This window comes from Betta splendens, chromosome 10 (assembly GCF_900634795.4).
Source record: "Betta splendens chromosome 10, fBetSpl5.4, whole genome shotgun sequence".
Taxonomy (NCBI): Eukaryota; Metazoa; Chordata; class Actinopteri; order Anabantiformes; family Osphronemidae; genus Betta; species Betta splendens.
Window position 1 is genome coordinate 6,298,360 of NC_040890.2, and position 21,510 is coordinate 6,319,869.

The 21,510-nt window shown below is 46.2% G+C and overlaps 2 protein-coding genes across 5 annotated transcripts in view; both read right to left on the reverse strand.

Moving 5' to 3' along the window:
• Window positions 1-40: 40 nt before the first annotated feature.
• On the reverse strand, window positions 41-2,486 carry si:dkey-160o24.3 (N-acetyllactosaminide beta-1,3-N-acetylglucosaminyltransferase 2). 2 transcript variants are annotated; one of them, XM_029165270.3, is made up of 2 exons: window positions 2,337-2,486; window positions 41-2,033 (listed from the first exon to the last, which is right to left on the reverse strand). In XM_029165270.3, exon 2 carries the CDS (start codon window positions 2,027-2,029, stop codon window positions 626-628), a length of 1,404 nt encoding a protein of 467 aa, XP_029021103.1. In that variant the 5' UTR covers window positions 2,030-2,033; window positions 2,337-2,486; the 3' UTR covers window positions 41-625. The 2 variants fall into 2 exon arrangements, with proteins under 2 accessions (XP_029021103.1, XP_029021104.1); XM_029165271.3 differs by having other exon boundaries at window positions 41-2,115; window positions 2,337-2,463.
• A 1,825-nt stretch (window positions 2,487-4,311) lies between these two features.
• The window catches only part of nrg2b (neuregulin 2b), a 31,988-nt gene continuing 14,789 nt past the window's right edge, over window positions 4,312-21,510 (reverse strand). Inside the window, exons 5-12 of one of the 3 annotated variants that reach the window (XM_029165758.3) lie at window positions 16,531-16,589; window positions 14,156-14,179; window positions 11,838-11,940; window positions 11,055-11,184; window positions 10,503-10,630; window positions 9,199-9,414; window positions 8,072-8,144; window positions 4,312-7,767 (exon numbers count right to left, since the gene is read on the reverse strand). In XM_029165758.3, the coding sequence (XP_029021591.1) occupies window positions 7,288-7,767; window positions 8,072-8,144; window positions 9,199-9,414; window positions 10,503-10,630; window positions 11,055-11,184; window positions 11,838-11,940; window positions 14,156-14,179; window positions 16,531-16,589 (1,213 nt within the window). In that variant the 3' untranslated portion in view covers window positions 4,312-7,287. Of the gene's footprint in view, window positions 7,768-7,960; window positions 8,145-9,198; window positions 9,415-10,502; window positions 10,631-11,054; window positions 11,185-11,837; window positions 11,941-14,155; window positions 14,180-16,530; window positions 16,590-21,510 lie in introns of all 3 variants that reach the window. The other 2 variants (XM_029165756.3, XM_029165757.3) reach the window with 2 other exon arrangements.

Sequence of the window (21,510 nt, forward strand, 5' to 3'; positions counted from 1 at the left end):
TTCATTGTAAGTATTTGCTGCTACAGCTGACTTTTTAAGATTGACAATAGGCTTGAATGATTTAACATAAATGATTTAATGACACAAACCACAAGAGACATACAAAGAATATTTAACTGAAAGTTATTGCAAAGTAGGACAAAGCTCCCAACACAATGTAAAGACTGGGACTTTAAATCACTGCTAAGCAGAAGGAGTAAATGAACTACTACAGACAGGTGTAGAACATATAACAAAATATAATAACAAAACATAAAACAGCACAAACCATGACAGTGCGTCTGCCACATAACATATATGACGTATGACTAAGTGACACTGAATCATGAGGGAGGGAACCTTAAATACACAGGACAGAGGTGCATGTGATCGAAATAATGACGTAAGACACAGACAGCACAGGCAGGAACATCGAGACCAGCAGAGACAAGGAGTGAACACAGACAGAACAGAACAGTGTTACACTATATTATTACATAGTTGTCTTACCTGCTTACATTATATTATTATATTCTTAGTATAATAAATAACAAAGACTTAACAAAAATACAGTTTTACGTAAAAGACAACTAATTGTAATTATTTCACATTGTTACAGACACTAGTACAGTTACTGTACTAGGTTTTAAACCAATTTTTGTGTCACAACTTGTGTGTCTTTCCTCAGCGTCACGTTCCGACACTGGTCCCGCGTCTTCCTCATGTCGTCCCACAGCCGAAGCACCTGGCTGGGGCTGCGTTTGTGCACCAGCAGGATGGTGTGGTACGAACACGGCTCCTTCTCCTCCTTCTCAGAGAAGCCAAAGGTGAGGAAGGCGGGGTGGTGGACGGGGGAGGTGTTGAGCCGGACCATTAGCATCCCCACATAGACGTCGTCGATGGGGAACAGATGAACCCTTTGGGACACGTCATGCAGGCGCTTGGTCAAGGGGCCCGAGTACACCACCCCTCCTCCACCCGCGTACGCAGGATACAGACCCTTAAAGAAGGTGTCGGGGATAAAGTACTTGGACATGTTGGCTCGGCTTGGCATGGCTGCACCAATGACATCTCCAACCATAAAGTTCTCCATGACCTTGTTGGCGTCCGGTTTCCTCAGCTGGTCCTGGAGGTAACTTAGCATTTTTGGGGTGTTGACGAAGACGTCATCGTCTCCTTTGAAGACAAACTGAGTCTGACCGCAGTGAAGCGAGAACCACCTCCAGAAGTGGATGTCCTTCAAGGTGAGGTTGAAGAAAGTGTCTCTGAAGTCCCACTGAAGGATGTCTCCATAGTGTTTGCTCTCTAGCTCCAGTAACTCTGATGAGTCCACACCCTGGTCCTGGGGGTTCCCTTTGCCCAGCAGGAACACCCTGCGGACGTAGCCCCCGCTGCTGCTCCTGTGTCCTGCGACCCAGCCTGCCCGGCCCCAGGTCTGACGAATGGCCTGCCGGTTCCTAAAGTTCAGCTCCGTTGTCTTGATGGCCAGAAGAAGGAGAGGGGGGCCGGTCTCATCACTTGCCCCTGCTCCACACACCCCATCTGGCTGGATGAGGTTTGGATAGTCTCGTTTATCCATGTGGTTCACAAAGTCCTGTATCTGCTGCGGGAATTGTTTAAAGTTCTTCCTCAGACTGTCCGTGTTGGTGACAGCAGAGAAACTCTGTTTCAGTAGGACTTCCGAGCTATCGCTGTCGGGCTGTTTGTGTTGTTTGGGGTGCAGTATGGGGCTGAAGTAGCGGTCGATGGGTAACTGCAGGTGATTCCAAATGGCACCTTGGGCCGGGTCGAGGGTCCAGAAGCTTTGTGGCAGAGGGGCAAAGTTTGCGTTCCTTAAAGATCCTGGGGCCACAAAATGTATTATATGCACACTTCCTTCCATCAAAGCCCCAGACGATATGAACTGCTGTGTCCTTATATACACCACCACACCAACATAAACCACGAACAGGGCCAGGCAGATGCAGGGGCTGCACAGACAGATCAACACGTTTCGTAGGCGCCGGCGACGGAGGCAGCAGCAGCAGCAGCAGCAGCAAAGCCTCGCCATTTGGCTGCAAAGGATCACATGCAGACGGCGTTAGTGTTTGCACAATGTACACAGAAGGATTCATTGTATAGTTAAAAGTCAGTCACCTGAGAAAGACAAAAGAGAGAGAGATTGACGGTATATTAGGTTACAACTAAATCAATCAATAATCACCAATCTCATATAAAATCTATACCTATTTAGTAAAATGATTTAAAAAAATCTGTAGATCAACTAAAATGATTTCATGAGGACAGATAAATATCTGTATAAAAACAGACTCGATCAGCAGAGTTTTGGTTACGTGATTTAAGGAAGACAGACTCACTCTGCTCACGGCGAGCGTGGAGCTCCACGCGCAGAAAACGAAGCCTCCTGCTCCGACAAGAAGAAGACATGTGATCCAGACAGTCGGCTCAGGCTCCGTCCTGACACTCGCTGAGAATGAGAGCACTGTGGTTGCAAGATGTTTGAGTGAACAAGGGAGCTGAATAGGTGTGTGCTTGTATGACACGCCCACTGACTGATTGGCTGAATGGCACTAATAGCAGACCAACCTGAGAGAAGTTCCAGTAAATACAGTATCAATGTAAGGCAAACGCTAACCTTGAATATTGTCACTGACTCGTTGATGCTCGCACAGCAGTATATTCAGTCAACTCACCCTTAAACTTGACTTAGGGCTGCTACTGTATGTTTAGTACTCCACTATTTTAACAGCAGTACTAGTTGTGTGGAGGGAAACTTGCACAAACAGGCCTGGTGACTGACGTGACTTCGTCTTTTATGATGCAGATCACCTGCTGTTGTGATTCCTAAGTCCCTAAGACGTCAAGTCAAACCGGAAATGTGAGAATTGTTTAAAGTGGATGTAAAGTGTTTTGGCAGCACCTGCACGAAAATGCTAAGAATGGTCGGGGGGGCACAGACGCCCAAAAGCGCAGTGCAGCCGAGCAGTTTCTGCTCAACCCGCTCCGTTCACTCATAGAGCCGACGGCAGCGGTGGCGTTGCATTCTTTGGCCTCTGTGTCACACACTTCCATCCATAAAGCCACTACTGAGATAAGATGCTACATGATGGCATTTCAATTCAATAGTTATATTAATTCTTGACAAGACAATAACAGTTTAAATTTTTTTTCTTTCCATTGTCTTGATATCAGGGAGTGCCCATACTTTATTCTTTGGCATGGCTGTGTCCAAAGTGCCACATGTGAGCATGTCACCCACTGACTCATCCTCATCATCAGCCACTCCTTGTCAGGATCCAGGGCAGGTTCTGCCAGCCATCCTGTTGTTTTTAGCCTGGACCACACCTTCTCCCGCACCTTACTATGCATGAGCCTTGTTGCTCATGCATTAGCCTTGTTGCTCATGCCATTCCGCTAGCCTTGTTTTTTTCAGGCCATGCCTTAGCCACGTTGGGATTTTTTCCTGAGCTCCACGTGTTAACTTTTGTTTAGGTTATATTATGCATTTCGTCTCCTGGTGTTTTTGATTTAGTTTAAAGGAGTTGTGTTTAACATAAACTGTTTCCATGGATTCATGGCCCGTGCTTGGCTCTGACTCGGTCCAACTGGACCCCCACAGCCTCATGGACACTCCTGGACCTGCCTGAGCTCTCAGCTGACTATTGGCTGAGGTGAGGAACACCCTGGACGCTATTCAGTCTCCCCAGTCAATCTAGTTGCATGTCCGTGCACTGGGGGAGGAAACGGGCGCGACCAGAGAAACAGGACACGGGGGAGGAACATGCAAACTCTACATAGAAATGCAATGACCTCTACATACCACAGGCTCTAATTGTGGGTTTTAGTTTGTAATTTGGCTTGTCATGCCAGACAATGATAATGACAATAATCCAAGAACAATTTATATCATAAACCACATGTTATGTTTGACACCTGTCAAATGAAGTTTATTTGAATATATAGTAATGATTCTTTGATTTTATGATACATTTCAATTAAAGTATTTACCTAGGTTACTATTTGATGCTGTCTAAGAAAATACTTGATTCCTATTGAAATTTAAGGTGGTGGTAGGTTAGCACTGACCGTGTCCCATTTGAGGACAAAATGAGAGAGAGAGTGAGTGAGTGAGTCCTACTCCCACACTGGTGCCATCTGTGAAAGTCCTCATTCATCTGGGTCATGTTTATCCCAAAGTTTCAACTCCATTAGCTTTTTTTCAAGATAAAGAATTCAAGAAGTCCATTTGCCACTGAACTCATGGGTTTCCATACTAACGTGTGCATGCACAAGTAAACATAAGAGCATTTCCTCTCAAAGATGACAGGACTGTTTCAAAATGGTAGGAATAAAGTTTTATTTTTCATATGAAGGGGTGGTTTTGGGATTTTTCTTCTTTTACAAGTAGTATGTTTTTGATAAAACTTGCAAAAAATCTTCTAGCATATTCCAAGAATGATGGACATGAAGAGAAGGGGACTTATTGCTGAATGTTAAAATGAAGACACATTTTTTATTTTTTCACCGAATGGAAAACGATTTGCTTGCTGCTTTTTCCATGCACCCAACTACCAGTACCACTAGGACATGCAGAGGGGGATAGAGGTGGGGGCAAGAGAGGAGGAGAAGGGAGAGGATGGAGGGGCGGAGGAGGAGGAGTTGGGAGGAGCGAGGGAGTCGGAAGGTAAAAAAGACAAAGGCAAACTGCTTGACAAACACAAACATGGAAGGGCTTCGTGTGTCAGTGTGTCACATGGGGGTCCGTGTGTCTGTATGTGCGCGTCTCAGTGTGTGCTTCACTATATATGACGTCAGCATGTATTTGCAAAATGTGTGTGCGCATATAAAAGGGAAGGGGGAGTGCAGGGTGAAGAGAAAGAGGGTGGGGAGTGTTAACAATTCAACTAGCTCTAGAAGCACACTACCCTCACTTGCAGTATTTCCACATTGCAAATCCCAGATTGATTACAGTAATAGTAAGACAAAACTAGCCAGACCTTTGGGCCAAAAACCCAAATAATATTTTTATATATTTCTAGTATGATTCCCCTGGATGTGTGTGGGGTCTTTGTCGTTTTTAAGATACTTTCTATATCTGTGATCCATGCAGCTCCCGTGTGAAAAACAACAAAAACAAATCAACTCTACGTATTAGAAATTGACTCTAATAGGGACACACATTGTCAGACACAGGAAGAGTTTTTGACATGACCAGCCTACTATTAATTAGCTGCTCAGTGCTTTTGTCTGGAGACTGGGGCCTAAATTCATCCACTAGTTTCTTCTGAAGGTCAATAAAGGGATTAAAAAGATGTGGAAACGAGGTGTGAGTTGGAGTAAAGGAGGCCAGACGCAGACAAACACATATAACATGTTCAGTCAATGTGACCAAGCAAAAGAGTTTGAACCGTAAAGATACAGGAATGCAAATCAAGGATGCAGTTATCAGTGTAATCATATACTAACGTTTGGCTGTCAGCTTAAAAAAATAGAACCAGACTCGCTCTCTAGCACTATGAACCTAAGCCGTACGTTGTTTTTTTTTTCCCATTAGAGCAGTGCCATCGCTAGTGGGGTGAAAAGTGGTGCTAACTTTAGAGGCCGGCAGGCAGAGAGGGCTTGGACAGTTTCCAGTAGGTTTACATTAGTAAACAAAAGGGGAACCCAGAGGGAGTTCCCACTCTAAGGGGGCCTCAGAAATCCTAGCTGCACCCCTGCTTCAGAGCAAACACATTTTTTCACCATTAACCGTGACCCACACCGAGTTACATACATGCTCATGTACACACACACGCGACCTTGGAAGTAGAGACAGCAAAACAATCTCCCTCCTGAGTCCAGGAGATTTTTACCCACGCTCCCTTCGTCACAGGGAGCCACGCGTGAACGCAACAAACCTGACGGATGGAAGGAATGACAGCGAAGAGATGTGGATCTGGCCTGCGGACTGAACTGTGACTGAGGTGACATGCTCTCGCTGCGTTTGAGTCTTTTGGCTGTGATGTGATGGGGAAGTCCTGAGACACAGTGCGGCTCTAAGCTGCTGGCATAGGAAACGGGCGGGCTGGGCAGTCCACGGGTGGCCAGAGTCAGGCTGGATTACAATTGGAGTGGTTCGGTTCGGGTTTGGATTGGCAGCTCCCTGGCCAATGACTGCTCACAGAGGGAGGTTCTTACAGTGCAATGGAGCTTCTGGCAGCGTGAGGATTGGTGTGAGGAGCATGTCAGTCGAAACAAGGAACCGCAACCTCGAGAGTGAAGGAAAACGCCAACCAAATGAGGCTTCATGAGGTGTAGACAGAGGCAAGCACACACACGCACACACACACACGCACACAAACACGCGCACACACACACGCACACACACACATGCACACACACACACACACACACGCACACAAACACGCGCACACACACACGCACACACACACATGCACACACACACACACACACACACACACACACACACACACACACACACACACACACACACACACACACACACTGCAACCACCACAAATGGCAGCACCCTGAACACCTGCACACGAATTTGAGGTCACTTTCTCTCACCAGCTCCCTGACACTTCCTCACTTTCCTCAGAAATAACAATAAGTGACTGACAGGTAGCGAACGAGGACGTAAATGACCGATGTGTGTTCTTCCGGAAAGATTCACCTACAAGTTTTCCCCTATCCATCTGGTTGCATCAGTGACTAAATGTCCCTGTGAAACGAGCACATCGTGTGGATCATACTCATGTAAACAGACACCTTTTACAGAGGAGGAATCAATATTGCATGATGACATAATCAGATCACAGTTCAAAAAGAGGAAGATCCCAAATCAGAAAAAAAACAAAGCAAAAGGAAGGAAGAGGGTTGGTCTCTATAAAAACGAGGAGTCTTTATAAGAAAGGCTACAAAAACTCAATGGGACCTCCAACTTCAGCATACAGCAAAAGGCACCACAATATTATTCTATTTATCTAACTCGTGAAAAAATTGGCACGTAATTCTCTTATTTTTTCATCTCTCATAATGCTGTAAATCAAAAAACTTTACATATAAATATCCCCCCCGTTATAAAAAAAGTCTTTGCTGTTAGCTAGTAGACAATTTTTGCTGAAATGAAAATAAATATTTCATTTGTTTAGAATATCTGTCTGTTATACAAAATAAAAATATTTTTCCTAGGTGCAGGTCTCTAGTCCACTGGTTGTGTGTGGGAGGAGGAGGGTGTGTGGCGTGGAGGGGGCGTGGGCGGGAGGTGGCGGGGGTGCATGGGTGTGTGCCGGGGCGGCTCCAGTCTTAGAGGGGCGTGTTGTCGGCCTTGGAGCGCTGCGACTGGGAGCCTCGGCTCTGCCCGTTGCTGCGCGCGCCCGGCCGACTCAGCCCGCGGTGAGTCCGCGAGTCCGCCCCGGACGACGAGCGGAAACCTGGGATGCTTAGGGGCGGGTCCACGTTCATGTTCTGCATACTAAGGAAAGGCGTGCTCTCCCCGTGAGCATCCTCCTCCTCCTCCTCCTCCTCCTCTTCCTCCTCCGACTGGCTGAAGCTCTGCGAGCTGCAGTCCCGCAGGCCCGCCGAGCGCTGGGACACGTGTCCGTTGAGGCGGTTGCGGCGCGGGCGGCGCCGGCTGCGGATGGGCTCCCGCGACGAGGCGTACTCCTGCGTGGTCTCGTAGGCCTCCTCGTCGGGGAGGCGGTAGGGGCTGGATGGAAGGCTGCCCGTGCTCTCCGTCAGGTAGGGCCGCCTGGGGCGCCTCGGCTGCCGGTACAAGCTGCGATCCTGGAAAGAAACGGAAACCAGAGGGGGGGGTTCAGAACCCGGCGTCGGCCTGCGCGGCTTTTGTTGAGTGTGTTGGCCGATCAGCGGTTTGCTTAAGGGAACTCCGGCAGGGATGAGCCTATTTTACGCTATGCTCTAAATGACCCCCAAACAGGCAGCATCAGTTCCTGGAACCAAACACTGCAGGACGTACATCAGGGCATCGCAGTAGCGGCTGGTCATCGTCTCTGTGGTAGGCAGCCGCAGCGGGGGGGAGGGAAAGGGCGTGGCTTGTGTTGGGTGAGGTGATTTGAAAGGTGGGCACCTGGGGAGGCAGCGGCGGGTAGTGGAACTCCACTGGAGACAGACGCGCCGGCGTGGTCAGCGCCGACACATACCTGCAGGAAAGAGACGGCGCGGGGTTAGAACAAGTCCACCGCGATGGGAGAATGAAGCTGAATGCTGAATGAATGAATGCTCGGGTTCAACCTGTGCTATTTCGTTGGACTTTGTTGGCTGCACACTTGAAATAAACCACCGGGGCCAGAAAGGGACGCCTCTGATGCACGCAGACTTAATAGCTGCTAAGTATCAGGCCCTCTGTCAGTGAATCCTATCCATCTGCTGTCTGAACCACTCGTCCTGCTCGGAGCCAAGCGATTGGAGCCGACCCAACGTGCACTGGGCACGAGGACGGGTGCGCCCTTCAGTCGCAGGGCCGCCGCGCATATGGACAAACAGCCACACTGACACCTGCAGGCGGCCGAGCGTTCCTCGTACCTTTGAGCTGTGAGAGGAACTAAAACACCGCAGCCAGTTGGCTCAGGCTCACGCCCAGAACAGCCACTCAGGCAGAACTCGTGTCTGAGTGAGTCTGTGTTAGATACTGGGGAATGTTAGACACACCAGCTTGGGGGGAGGAAGCCTTGAACTGGAGCATTACTGCTCTAAAATGGTCTAAAGTAGAGCCTTTAAAAGTTTGAACATATGAAGTCAAATATTTTTGGCTATTTTATTATTTACAAATATTCAAATAAAGCTGATATATTCATTTCCAATATTAAACAACAGGTAATACAATACAGTGTAAACCTGCATTGGGTTCTGGGATCTGTAGGAAACCACTGTAACTGTAGGAACTCACCTTGAAACACAGCTGAGTTTGTTCAAAGAGCCAAGAATGGCCTGTTTAACATCTACCATCATGATGACAGTGAAAAGTGTCCTTCCAAATATAACAACAAATTATAAAATATATTATCTCATGATGGACGCCTGGCTTGTTTATAAGTCACATTACAGTTGCTGGAAGTCCTGAACGCATAATGAAGTAGCGATCTTCTGCCACTTGGTGTCGCCAAAGAGCAAAGAGGTCCGGACTGTAAAAAGACTGATAGAGCAGCGTGCTGTGAAGTCAGTGTCAGAGAGGCAGCGTGGACCTGCCGCCGTTACCTGTCGCTGTGAGGCGAGTCCCTCAGGGAGTCGTACGAGTCCCCGTACTGCATTCCCGCTCTGGACGCGTCCGTGCAGCCCCAGTGGGCAGCTCTCCGGGCCATGCAGGCGGGACTGCTGCACTTACTGGTTCCCACAGAGCTGGACAGCCCACCAGACTGGCAGTCTGAGTTCATGCTCTCCGTTCGCTCCATGCTCCACGTCTGCTCCTCGTGTCTGCGGGCGTAAATAGGTTAGAGCCCAGAAGAAGAAGAAGAAGAAGAAGAAGAAGAAGAAGAAGAAGAAGAAGAAGAAGAAGAAGAAGAAGAAGAAGAAGAAGAAGAATAAGAGAAGAAGAAGAAGAAGAAGAGAAGAAGATAGAAAAAATAATCACAATAATACAGACGACTACCCATCATCCGCCTCCCCTCCTCTCACTCGCCTCCTCCTCCATCATCTCCTAATCGCGACTCCGCCTCCCTCCTCAGCCTACTCATACCGCCGCCTCAGCCTCAAGTCATCCGCAGCATCCCTCCTCATAAGCATACTCAGCCTCCGCAGAAGAAAAGAATAATAAAGAAGAAGAAGAAGAAGAAGAAGAAGAAGAAGAAGTGGACACTGGGACGCGTCTGTACCGCTGTGAATAAGGTGAGTTTAAGCACCATTGAGGGACAATGTTAATAGGGATTCACAGTCCTGCATCCCAGCTCGGTATTAGTCCATTTATTATGCATGATGTGGCTGATTCACATTGAATATACTTTCTTTGCCAATGTCATTATAGTGTTTAATCAGAGCAGGCCGCCTACTCAATTTTTCGTGCTGGCAACATGCAGCTTAATGTTAACTTAGATATGAGTTATTCCACCGTGATCATAGAAAAAAGAAAGTGCTGATATTGGATCAGGACTCGTCATCAGCTGACGCGGTGAGTCGAAGCTAATGGGAACTGGTAGGTAGAGAGAAAAGGAGACACCGGCCCACATTTCAACATCAGTAGCTGCAGCCACAGTCACTAAAGGCAAAGCAAGGTGTGAATGTGAAAAAGTTCTGGAGAGTGAATATACTAAATATATTTCATTAAGAAGGTTAAATGTAAGTTCTAAGCAGTAGAAATGCAGTGGATGCCAAACCTGAGGAAACATCTAAAGGCAGTTTGACAGTTATCAGTGATGGAGACATGTCCCGCGCTGTGGCCTGATGTTTGAGGAGTGGCTCATTGTAACAAGGGAGAAACCAGCCTCGCCTCAGTGCTGTCTGAGGCGTAAACAGTGCGTTTGGACTCGGCCCAGTTAACGGGGCGTCCCCGCGTGTCCTACTTGTACCTGGAAGCGTGTGAGGCAGTGGTCGAGTGGTGGGAGCGGGTGGAGATTCGGCTGCCTGCATAGTTGCCTGCACCCTCGGCTCCGTGGCTGATCACGCACTCTGTGGTGGGGACACTTTTGGAGATGTACTGTAACAAACACACATAGAAGCACATTTTAACACTTTCACCGTTTTTATCATTTTTTTTAAATAAACAGCTGGTAGCGATAAAGAATATAGTTCACTCTTTTCGTCACGTCATCATCTGTCAGTAATTCTTTGTGCTAAATCTACTTCAAGGAACCCAAACTAAAATCGCATGGTCTGTGGAATTTAAACTCAGCTTTAAAAAGTGGAATCTGGCCCTGCTTGGGTTTGTTTTAGCAACTGACCAGAGTCTCTGATAAAAAAAAAAGATGACACCTGTTCCACCTAATTGTATTTCTTAGCAGCCGTATCTGTTCAGCGTTCGCCAGAGTCGCAGGCCGGTCACTGGACAGTTACACTGGAACCCGGCTCAGACTGGAGACCTGAACTGGTTTGTGCTGCGTGTTTCTACCGTCTGCACTCACATCGACCATGGGGATCTCCTCAGGACCGGGCCCGGGGTGGTTGGGCCCATTGGCCAGCATGCGGTTGGGTTGCTCCACACACTGGTTCTGGTTCTGGTGAAGGTGATTCTGCATCTTCTTTCTTTGTTTCCTAGACAGACGTAAGAATGAATTTAGAATGAACATTAAATAGAACGTTATATTTGCCTGTCTGGGATCATTATTGCCTTTTCCAATTCTACTGTGTATAATTATACTGGTATCATATACTTCTGTAAGGTCATTGCAGTGTCTGTAAATCACACATGATCATTTAAAGTATGATCATAGCCAGTGTTTTCTATATAGTCCGGCCACAAATAATGTTGATCACTGTAATTCGAACCACAGAACAGAAACACAAACAATCAGCAGATTTCCCATTGTACTTTGAATGTCACTGCATTTTTGTAATTACATTTTAATATGTTATGTATTAGATACATCATGCTTAAAAGTAAAACCAGGTCTAGCATGAAAAGAAGCAGCTACATTTACTGTTTTTTCACAGTTGCTTAAATTAGTAAAGAATACATTAATATTCTATACTCAACACAAGAACTGATTCTAGTTAACATATCTATGCAGTGAAAGAAGCAAAAGACATAATATGTAATCGAAAGAATCACAGCGTAAACTCGCGGTGGCCATTTTTAGCCACGAACAACATGAAAGGGTGGAAAAAACGAACAAAGGCAGTTAAGTTGAGGGTGTGGAGCCTTTTAATGATGCAAAGCCAGCCCTCGTCCCAGGGAAGACACCTACTTGGTTTTGCAGTAGGCCACCACGCAGACGATGCCGACCACCAGCAACGCCACACAGATGCCCGTGATGGTCAGCACCCGCCTCTGGTAGAGCTCCTCAGCCTCTGAGGAAGGAAACGCGTGCACGTACAGACACACACACACACACAGGTTCACATGCACACGCGCACGGTTGTGTATTGCATTCGTACACACACAGAACAGAGAAAGGTACACAGGCATACAGCGTGAGCGCCACTCCACCGATGGCAACTACAAATACAGTTTTCTCATTATCCGCTGCCCTCCTCTTCCCCTGTGCTCCTCCTGCTCTTCCACCCCACATGGCTCCTAGTAATAACTACTACAGTAATGCAGTTCTGCTAAAAATAGATGAGTAATCCTACAAGCTGAGACATACCGGGATGAAGCGCATAAATGTAAGCCTACCTCCTGACGTACACTTCCTGCTGTCGCTTTACATGTATATTTACAGTGGCTATGAGGATGTAATGACGGGGCTCTAAATGCATCATGCTCATATGGATGAAATGAAGGAGACGCGTCCAGATGAGAACAGTGTTAACACCACAGAGGCTTATTATTTCACAGTGTACATTTTTGTGATACTATTATATCAAAATATATAGTAATTTAATTTCAACAATTTACATTTACAATTACTAATTAGTACAACAAGTATTATAACTACACAGTGTAAATGTTTTCAAATAACTTCAAATAACTTCATCATCAAAAATCAGGGCAGAATAAAATTATGTATATATAAAGTTATTTAACCAACCCACAAAAGGAAAGTTTCTTAATCAGGGTTTCAAATTCAATTACATTTTTGAGTTTTTCAAAAAGTCACCTCGATTACGACACTATTACACTTCACTACATGAAACTCATCCCATTTTTGGGGCGATGCCACGTGGACACTACACCGTCGCTGTCTATGTAGGTCAATTCAGAGTTTGAGGAACGCTGTGGCGTAACACTGTGTCAGGACTGCAAATGCAGCGACACGGTGACAGAGGGAGCAACAAACAGACCAGGACATGAGGGGACGAGGGACAAAATAAAAGGGCCAAAAGCAAAAGAGTGAGGAAGGAGAAACAGCGGGAACCACATAGACAGAGGTCGAGGAGGGGCTGAGAGGGAAGCAGGGACGTGTCTAGAAGGCCTGGGGAGGAGCTGGTCCCCAGAAACCCAAGCCTGGCCTGACGGGCCCTTATCAGGTAGAACGGGATTAGAGAAGCCCTTGAATTGTTAGTTATGGTCAAATTAAACTCCATAAAGGCTAGAAAGAGCATCTTAATGTCAAATACTTCTCAAAGACAATTTGTTTAATTGCGTCCTTTTATTTTGGCCGAGCGAAAATCATCTATATAAAGAAATGACAAATAAAGGGGAATACATGAGAAAGTTACATTTATGGGTAACATTGCCCAAATATGATAAGTGTGAGAACGAGGGGCTGAAAAATGTAACCTGTCCTAATTCTACACCTCACCTTTTCCCCTCTATGCTCCCACGAAAAGCTCTAGACACACCGCTGGGAGGGGAGGGGAGGGGAGGGGAGGGGGGGGGAGGGGGGGGGGGGGAGGCAGCACTTCTAAATAAAGGGCCTCTGTAGGGATTGACAAGCCTACGAGAGCCTTGGCCCGGCAATTGTGTGTGTGTCACAGGGTGCTGATACAGGAAGGCAAAGGGAAATGGGAAGGCGCGCGCGCTGGCACCGCGGAGCCAACAACAATCGTGATTTAGGACAGGCGAGCGCTCGACTCTGACACCGAGTCAATCAAGAGCAGAATAATAGGGACAGACTATGTGGTCAGGCCTTTTGCTGGGCATTTGGCAGCGCTCCGCAAGAATGCTCGCGGCTTGCATGTTTTTATCCGACAGGCTGCTGAAGCCGATACGCGCGCTGCCAAAGCGGAGGACGAGCCAGATCTTTGCATTTGGTTCGACGGATGCGACGCTCCCCGGTTCTCCCGGACGGCGGGAGGCGCTCAAACAATCGCAGCCTTGATTTACGATCTGATTGACTGACCTAATCGGGTCAGTCAATCAGATCAATTTGTTGCTTCCTCCCTTACGACATTGGTCAGAATAGAAGAGGAGCGCATGCAGAGGGGGGTGGTGGTGGTTGGGGGGGGGGGGGGGGGGGTTACATGTCTGAAAACCAGGTTAGTGGGCAGGAGAAGAAGGGGGGACAGGTTGAGAGAGACCCAGTTGTTGGTTTTGGAAAGAAGATGGCACAATAATGTGTGACTGTGAGAGGATCTTGGCAAAGCCTTTAAGCACAGCAAAATGAATAATAATGTTCCATACCCATAAATTCAATTCTGAGAAGCTCTGCCAGCGCAGAAAGCGGTCGAGATAGAAGGAGAGAGACACATAGGGTCAGGTGTAACGTCCACGTTGGAGCAGATATATTGTTTACATGTCCTGCATAGACGTAATCAGGATATAGGTTAACGAGCGTCGTCAGTCATAGCGATGGTCCGGTAACAGACAGACAACTCAGACAGCCTCAGCTCTGTGACCCCGAGGAATGACACAACCACAGCAGCAGCAGCAGCGGCGGCAGCAACGACAACGACGACACACAATCAGACGCCACAGGGAGAAAATGAAGCAGAGGACAGAGACAGCAGGCTGGACGAGGCATGCGACGCACACAACCAGACAGGAAGCCGCACCACTGACGGCTGTGTCCACTGGACTTCACCTATGGAGTCGACAACGTTGGACACAGGACGAAACACAAGATGTGTATATATAAACATATATATATATATATATACGGTATATGTACAGTGTATAAATACATACATATACAGTACACATATATAGGGAAACAAAGGATAAAAAGCAGTGAGTTACTCTACAACATAAAAACACAGTAGAGTCGATGGCACAGCAAATGGGGGGTGGGTGCTGCAACTCGTTTGACTAATGACAATTTTGTGCCTTCGCATCGATCGCAGCAAACCTCTTGTGATGCACTTTGTCCCACTACTGCTGCGCACGGCTAATATAACCTTTCGCATGATTTACAGAGAAATCACCCTCCATGAAGTTTCCATGGCTTTGCATGCATTAGTGACCCCCCCCCCACCCCACTCCTGTAGCGTGAGCTGCTCTACGCTGAGACGGCGCCTCATGTTCAGAGTCAACATGGATCTAGAAGAGCAGAAGGCCTCTTTTCCGCTGGCTGAGAGAGCGTCACGGGGCAAAATAAAAGCACACAAATCTCAGCAAGTAGACAAGGCTTAATGACGGCGTTGAACACAAGCAGGCATTAGACTTCTGAGCGTGTGAAAGAGGCTGCTCTTATTGGAAACACCCGCAGCAGACACACAGCGAAGCGAGGACGACATGGAGACAGCAGCGTTGGACCCCGGGGGTCGAGGAGGGGGTCGCGTCGGCCCCTCCGCCGTGAACGCTTGGGCAGCGGCAGGAAGTGGAGGAGCAAGAGGGAACCAAGCAAACGGGGGTGCGAAACGCCCGTGGTGCCACATCCTCAGTGATCTGTTGTGATCACGTGTTTCAGCGGCGTCACTGCCCAAGCACTCACAGGCAGATGAAGAGAAGAACATGCCTCTCTGCATAATGCAAAGGATTAGTTTGACGGTCTGCACAAATTGTCCTGATTGGGGTCAAATGATGATCAACTGGTCAGGAGCTCCCAGCTGGAGGCCGTTAGCCGTTAGCCGTTAGCTTCACTGGCGCTGACCGATGTCAAACTATTCCTTTCATTCATTATCTCTGTGATCAAAAGCAAACCAAGTAAAATCATTCTTATTAGGTGTCAACTTCAAATTCCTTTGAGAAGCATGTGGTCAGGCTTTGGTGGATATAACAGATGATCCATGGATGCTAAGAGTGGAAAAAAATGTGAGTTTATTCAAAATACTCAAACTAGGATCAGTATCAGGTCAGAAGAAAAGCTGTGAGCGATGCTTTTACATCTCATTACCTTAGAAGTGAAATGTTAAACACAGTCAAACTCTACAGCTCATTCCCAGTCGCTCGCCAAATCACTGGAATCTTGGACAAACTAGCTTCTAGTAAAGACTGGCAGCTGTTCAACACAGCCGAATCAATGGAAGTGTCATTTAAAAAGAGGGTCACAGCAAAGATTAAAAACTATTAATCACTTCTATCTGCAGGTTTGATAGTTCTTCTTTAATGCTAGATAAATAAGCAGCATCGATGGACCATCTGCAAAAATAGGGAGTTGCAGTCAAGACAAATAAATTGGACCTCCTGTATCATTTACTGTATTAATTCTCTGTCTCCTCTGTTCCTTTTTGTGCAGCTGAAATGTTTTATGTGCAATAAACTGGTTAAAATTAAATCATCTTATGGTGTAACAGTAGAGGGAAGAAGCTGCTACTGGTTGCGAATTGCACACACAGTTTAGTTGTTTCTGGTTCCTGGAGGAGCATCACAGAGGAACCAGGGGAGACAGGAGGAAGAAGGGGTGGACACAGAAGCAAGCCAGCTCACTCACACACACACATACTGTAATTAAACTATCAAAACCCAAGAACACACACACACACACACACACACACACACACACACACACACACACACACACACACACACACACACACACACACAGCTCCATCCAACCCCTCCAATGTAGCATGCAGCATCTTGGTGGGAAGGAGACAGACAAGAGCAAATGGACATACTGTAGAAACCGGCCATGACGGAGTTTTGACAGCGGTCCCCCGTATAGTCATTGGGACACCTGATGAAGGGAAAACAGGACACGGGGGGGGGGGGGGGGGGGGGTTAAAGATACAGAGGGAGGAGAGGAAAAAACAAGAGGGAGGAGAGGAGAGGTGCACGAAGACAGACGGGGGAGAGAGAGGGGGAGGGAGGGAGGGAGGGAGACATAAGAGAGCAGAGATGAGGGATTAGAAACAGCACAGTCACCAACTACAGAGAGAGAGATGACCTGCATCACCGCCATCAATATGACATCACTGCTACAGGTACAGTAGGACGTCATCACAGTCATGAGGGTTAAGTGATGGTGGTGCGGGGAGAGGGAGGGGTCAACCAGCTGTTGACCTCCCATCCCTCTCACCCACAGAAGACAGATGCACAAGCACGCACACACAAAGACATTTACAAATTCATAATAGTCCTCTAGGAGATGAGGGACTCTGTCCTTAGCAAGGGCGTGGTGACAGAAGACTAAGAGTATTTTTTATTGTAGCCCTATTACCAAAATAAAAGAAACAAGAGATAATAAAGGTCAGTAATTAAACATTCCCATTGGACCTCATGGACATCATGTCCTCTGGTTAAAAGCAGGTTGTGTTGTGTGTGTACTACAGCAGACTGGCCTGTCTGAGGAAGAGGAAGATTACAGGACAAGAGGCTGCAAAGCTGCTGGAAAAACCAAACCAGTCTCAGTCCCAACTGTGTTCACGTGTCACATCAAATAGCGTCAAAACATTTTCCAGTTCCAGTATTTTTGGTCAAAAGCTTTTTTCGCACAGTTTTTTTTTCTAATCCAATACTGTATATTGACTAAACATTAAAATTCCAGATTTTAATTTGACATTTGTCAATTATTCTATTTCTAGTCTAGGTTTTTAGAAATTCAAATATCATAAGCTGCAAACATACAGCATCAAGCAAATAAAAGACACACATTTATTAATAGTTTATAAACAAATAATGTGCTCTTTTCTTTTCTCCACTTCTTTTCACGTCACTGCCTTAAACACAGCCTATAGAGCTTTTACCACTCACGTTAGCTACTCGCTAACTGTCAGCCGTCCCACAGAAAGCAGCCTCACTTATAAGACTGGCAAAGCTCAGAGAGCGAGCAGGACGGCTGTTCTACTGAACAGACACACAATGCAGGCTGGGTGTCAGTGTCAGCCCGCTCAAATCACACACATACTGCTCATGTAAAGAATGCACAGCTTGTGTGGACATGGGATACAGAAAACATAAACCAGTGTACATACACACCTTTGTGGATAATGTCAGCTGTGTTCATGATTTTTAAAAGGAAACCAGAGATAACTGTAGATGTAGGTAGAACATCCCTGCTCAGAGTAAGGCTGCTTCCAACACGTTATTAGCTCACGTTGCTAATCCTCATGAACCCGTCACTGCTTTGATTAGCATAGAAGTGTTTGTGTATGTGACGGCACCTAGAGACCGTCTGATGTCCTCCCTGACCCACAGTAATACAGACATAAAGACAGTCCAAAGTGATGAATGGTAAATCTGCAAATGTAAAAAGTTCTCTGCTCTGATGTAAACTTGAATCTATTTCCTTGTGAATTGTTGTGTTTAATAAATTGGTTGAATTGATAATTTAGTTTTTGTTCTTTATCAGGTTTTACACCTTCATCTAAATGAGAAACCCCTGACTCCTGAAAGGTGAATGTAAAAGTATGGACACACACACACACACACACACACACACACACACACACACACACACACACACACACACACACACACACACACACACACACACACACACGGATCCCTCCACAGTGTGTGAGCATGAAAATGGCTGGAGCAGGTTGGGGAATTTCTAGGGCATAAATAACAGCAGCGGTTTACATGCAGCTGCAGAACCTGGTGTTTTGGTTCTGGATGGGTGATGAACTGTCAACCGATACCACGGACTGAATATGATTCATATTCAGGCATCAGCCATCAAGCTCACAGCAGTGAAACTAAATATGCGCCTCACTACATCACAGCAACCTGAAAACCGATACTGTACGTCCGCGAACTGATGCATTTTTGGCAGTTTCAATCCCATCACTGATCCAATCGTTCTTATCTATTTATCCTCATCACCTTTCAGTGAAACCCAACACAGACAAACGTGAAAGAAAAAAAATATTCAAGAGAGAGAACCAGCTTTTACTCAGCTGAGCACCCTCATCCTTTTATTACTGAATTTGATAGTAGATTGGTTTTTACTGCAGATTCCAATTAATAAAAGCGTGTTACATAGAACCAGGTCCAGCTGCCACACACACACTGCAGATGAACCCCAGCCATGGATGTGGTCCCATGGGCCCTTGTGGTCCTGTGGGTGTGGTCCCATTACCTTCATTACAGGGCAACAGAAGCTCTCTGGCTTTAATAACCACAGTCTGTTTATTACAGTGATTTAGCTTCTGCTCGGGACATTTATCTGGTTTTAAATGCGAGGGCCCGGTCCCACCCTCTACCCTCACGTGACCGGCCCGGTATCCTTTTCTCCTCTTTCTCAGCACTAAAGAGACAACTTGCATTTTGAATCAATTACAGCAAAAACCCTCGGAAGGGCCCACTCAGCAATTTCCCATAGAGTTATAAATAGAACAGAAAGGGAGAGTTGGGAGACACTCGGAGCAGAAGCAGCCTTCTTCCCTTTCCTCTCCTCTCTCTCTGCTTCTCATTTACCCTCTTCTCGCCCACCTCTCTTTATCTGCCCGTGCTTTATTACACTTTTCCCTGGCTGCACTGTTCTTTCAGTCCCGAGAACGAGAGCAGAGAGGGCGGAAAAAAAGACGCCGGCACACCTTTTGTTCTAAGCAACTGATTGAAAGCAGAGCCAGAACCTCATTCATTTTGTTATATTAAAATTATACATGAAAAAAAAATCTAAACAAGACATGCGCACAGCAACAGACTAGCCATCAATACTACCGTGAACTCATGGCATTTCTCCATTAAATTAGATTAAATTAACTTCATTGATCCAAAGGGGACATTTGGCATTTTCCGCCTATAGCTGGGACTTTACTAACACAGTTAAACCCAAATCACCTGAAAGAAGCGTTCAGTAGCAGTGGGAGCGTCTGTATGTGCCATGCTTACGTAGAGGCACGAGGTATTTTGTCAGATCAACAAGGTGCAGACAGTTTACAGACAGCAGTCGTATTTGCTTCCTGTCCGTGGCCCCAACAGACACGTCAACGGAGCTGAGGAGCGACGCTTCCTCCCTGGGAACTGCCGGCTCGTCCGGCGCCGCCTCGCTGCAGCTCATGTACTGTGTATATGCAGCCTGTTCATATATAATACAATCATACTCTCATGCACAGGGGGTTGTGCAGTCCCGCACCCCAATCCCAGACCTCTAAATTGCTCTACACGCGGCTTATGAGGTCTATATGCAGCCTTGCAAACAAAGTTTTCTGCTTGTCAGCACCGTGAAAAAAGAATCCTGATTTATCCTTCAGCAATGACAGGAAAGGTAAATCAGATGAGAGAGAGAGAGAGCGAGAGAGAGAGAGAGAGAGAGAGAGAGAGCTGGGAAGTAAAGCAGGAGAGAATGAGAGAGATGGAAATACAGAAACAAAGACACAAAAGAGTTCAGATGTGAAACAGACGCCAAAGGATCTGAGCACGGATCTCTAGCAGATACATCCAATTGTACAGGAAGCAGAACAACAAAGCTCTTGATCATGCACGACTACATACACCATCTGTTATCCACACAGTCGAGGGAAGTGGCTGTTACACATCTACAAAATGGCCAAGTACGCAGGGCAAGTTGAAAGAGAACGAGTCCAACCTCCAGTGCACAGAATATACATTTCACTAAGCGCACATCAGAGGCTCCTTCTCAGCGCGGTCGACTCAAAGCTTTCAAACACTGCGCTGAGCTTATGTACAAGTGAGGGAATATTTACCAAAATAACTGGCTATGTGATGACATTTTTCATGTTATCTACACTAAGATGCTGATTAATGACGAGATGATGTTAGCTTTGTTCGACTTCCCTGAAACTATAACATCCTGATATTAATAAATAGCTTCTTTGAGCTCTCATAACATATAACATATAACACAAAAGTGATTCATCTACAGTAACATGCAGTTCATAAAACATTGTGCACTTCTAAACACCTACCAGTCTGCTGGCTCTGTCCTGAGGATAAAAAAAGCCTCCCACTCACAGGAAGTGATGCATTTATGTTTACAGATTATTTCAGACAAACAGATCTGAATATTCAGCATGAGCTGTGGATTCCTTAATTATTCCGAGTCAGGTAACGAAACTACAGCATCAGTCTCGTATTGTGTTTCAGATGCAGCTTGCATTGAATGGACCATTAGTTAGTCAAGCTGCTCTTCTCCCTGCTGGCACAACACAACACAACACAACACAACACAACACAACACAACACCGTAACACACACACACTCGGAGACGAGAGAAGAAAATAGAGAGAAACAGGGACCGAATGTTTTTCAGACCTGAGCTCTGTAAGTACTCAAACACGTGAATAAATGAATGAATGTGTGTTTGTCTGAACTCACGATACCCAGAACATCAGCTTTATATGTTATCATAAAGGCAGTTTTAATAGCTGGACTAGCTGCTAACAGTTAAACTGTAACTGTGACTAGTAATAAAGATAAAATATGCAACAAACAGGGAGCATTCTAACTTTTCATGCCAGATTTGTTCCTTTAGTTGCACTGTACGCACAAACATCACACTTCAAAATGAACACATGCAAACAAATGTAATTCTGTCTGATGGAAGATAAAATCTGACTTTATATATTAGAAAAGTTTTAAAAGCACAAACAAAGTTAGCACCTTTTTAATGAAGATGATGCTATTTGTTCATTTGAGTCTCGTACAAATGTAAGAATTTGCAGTCAGATTTTATTGGAGCCTGCTTTTTT

Excerpts from the sequence above, each read along its gene's own strand:
- si:dkey-160o24.3 (XM_029165270.3), bottom strand. The coding sequence starts at position 2,029 with ATGGCGAGGCTTTGCTGCTGCTGCTGCTGCTGCTGCCTCCGTCGCCGG.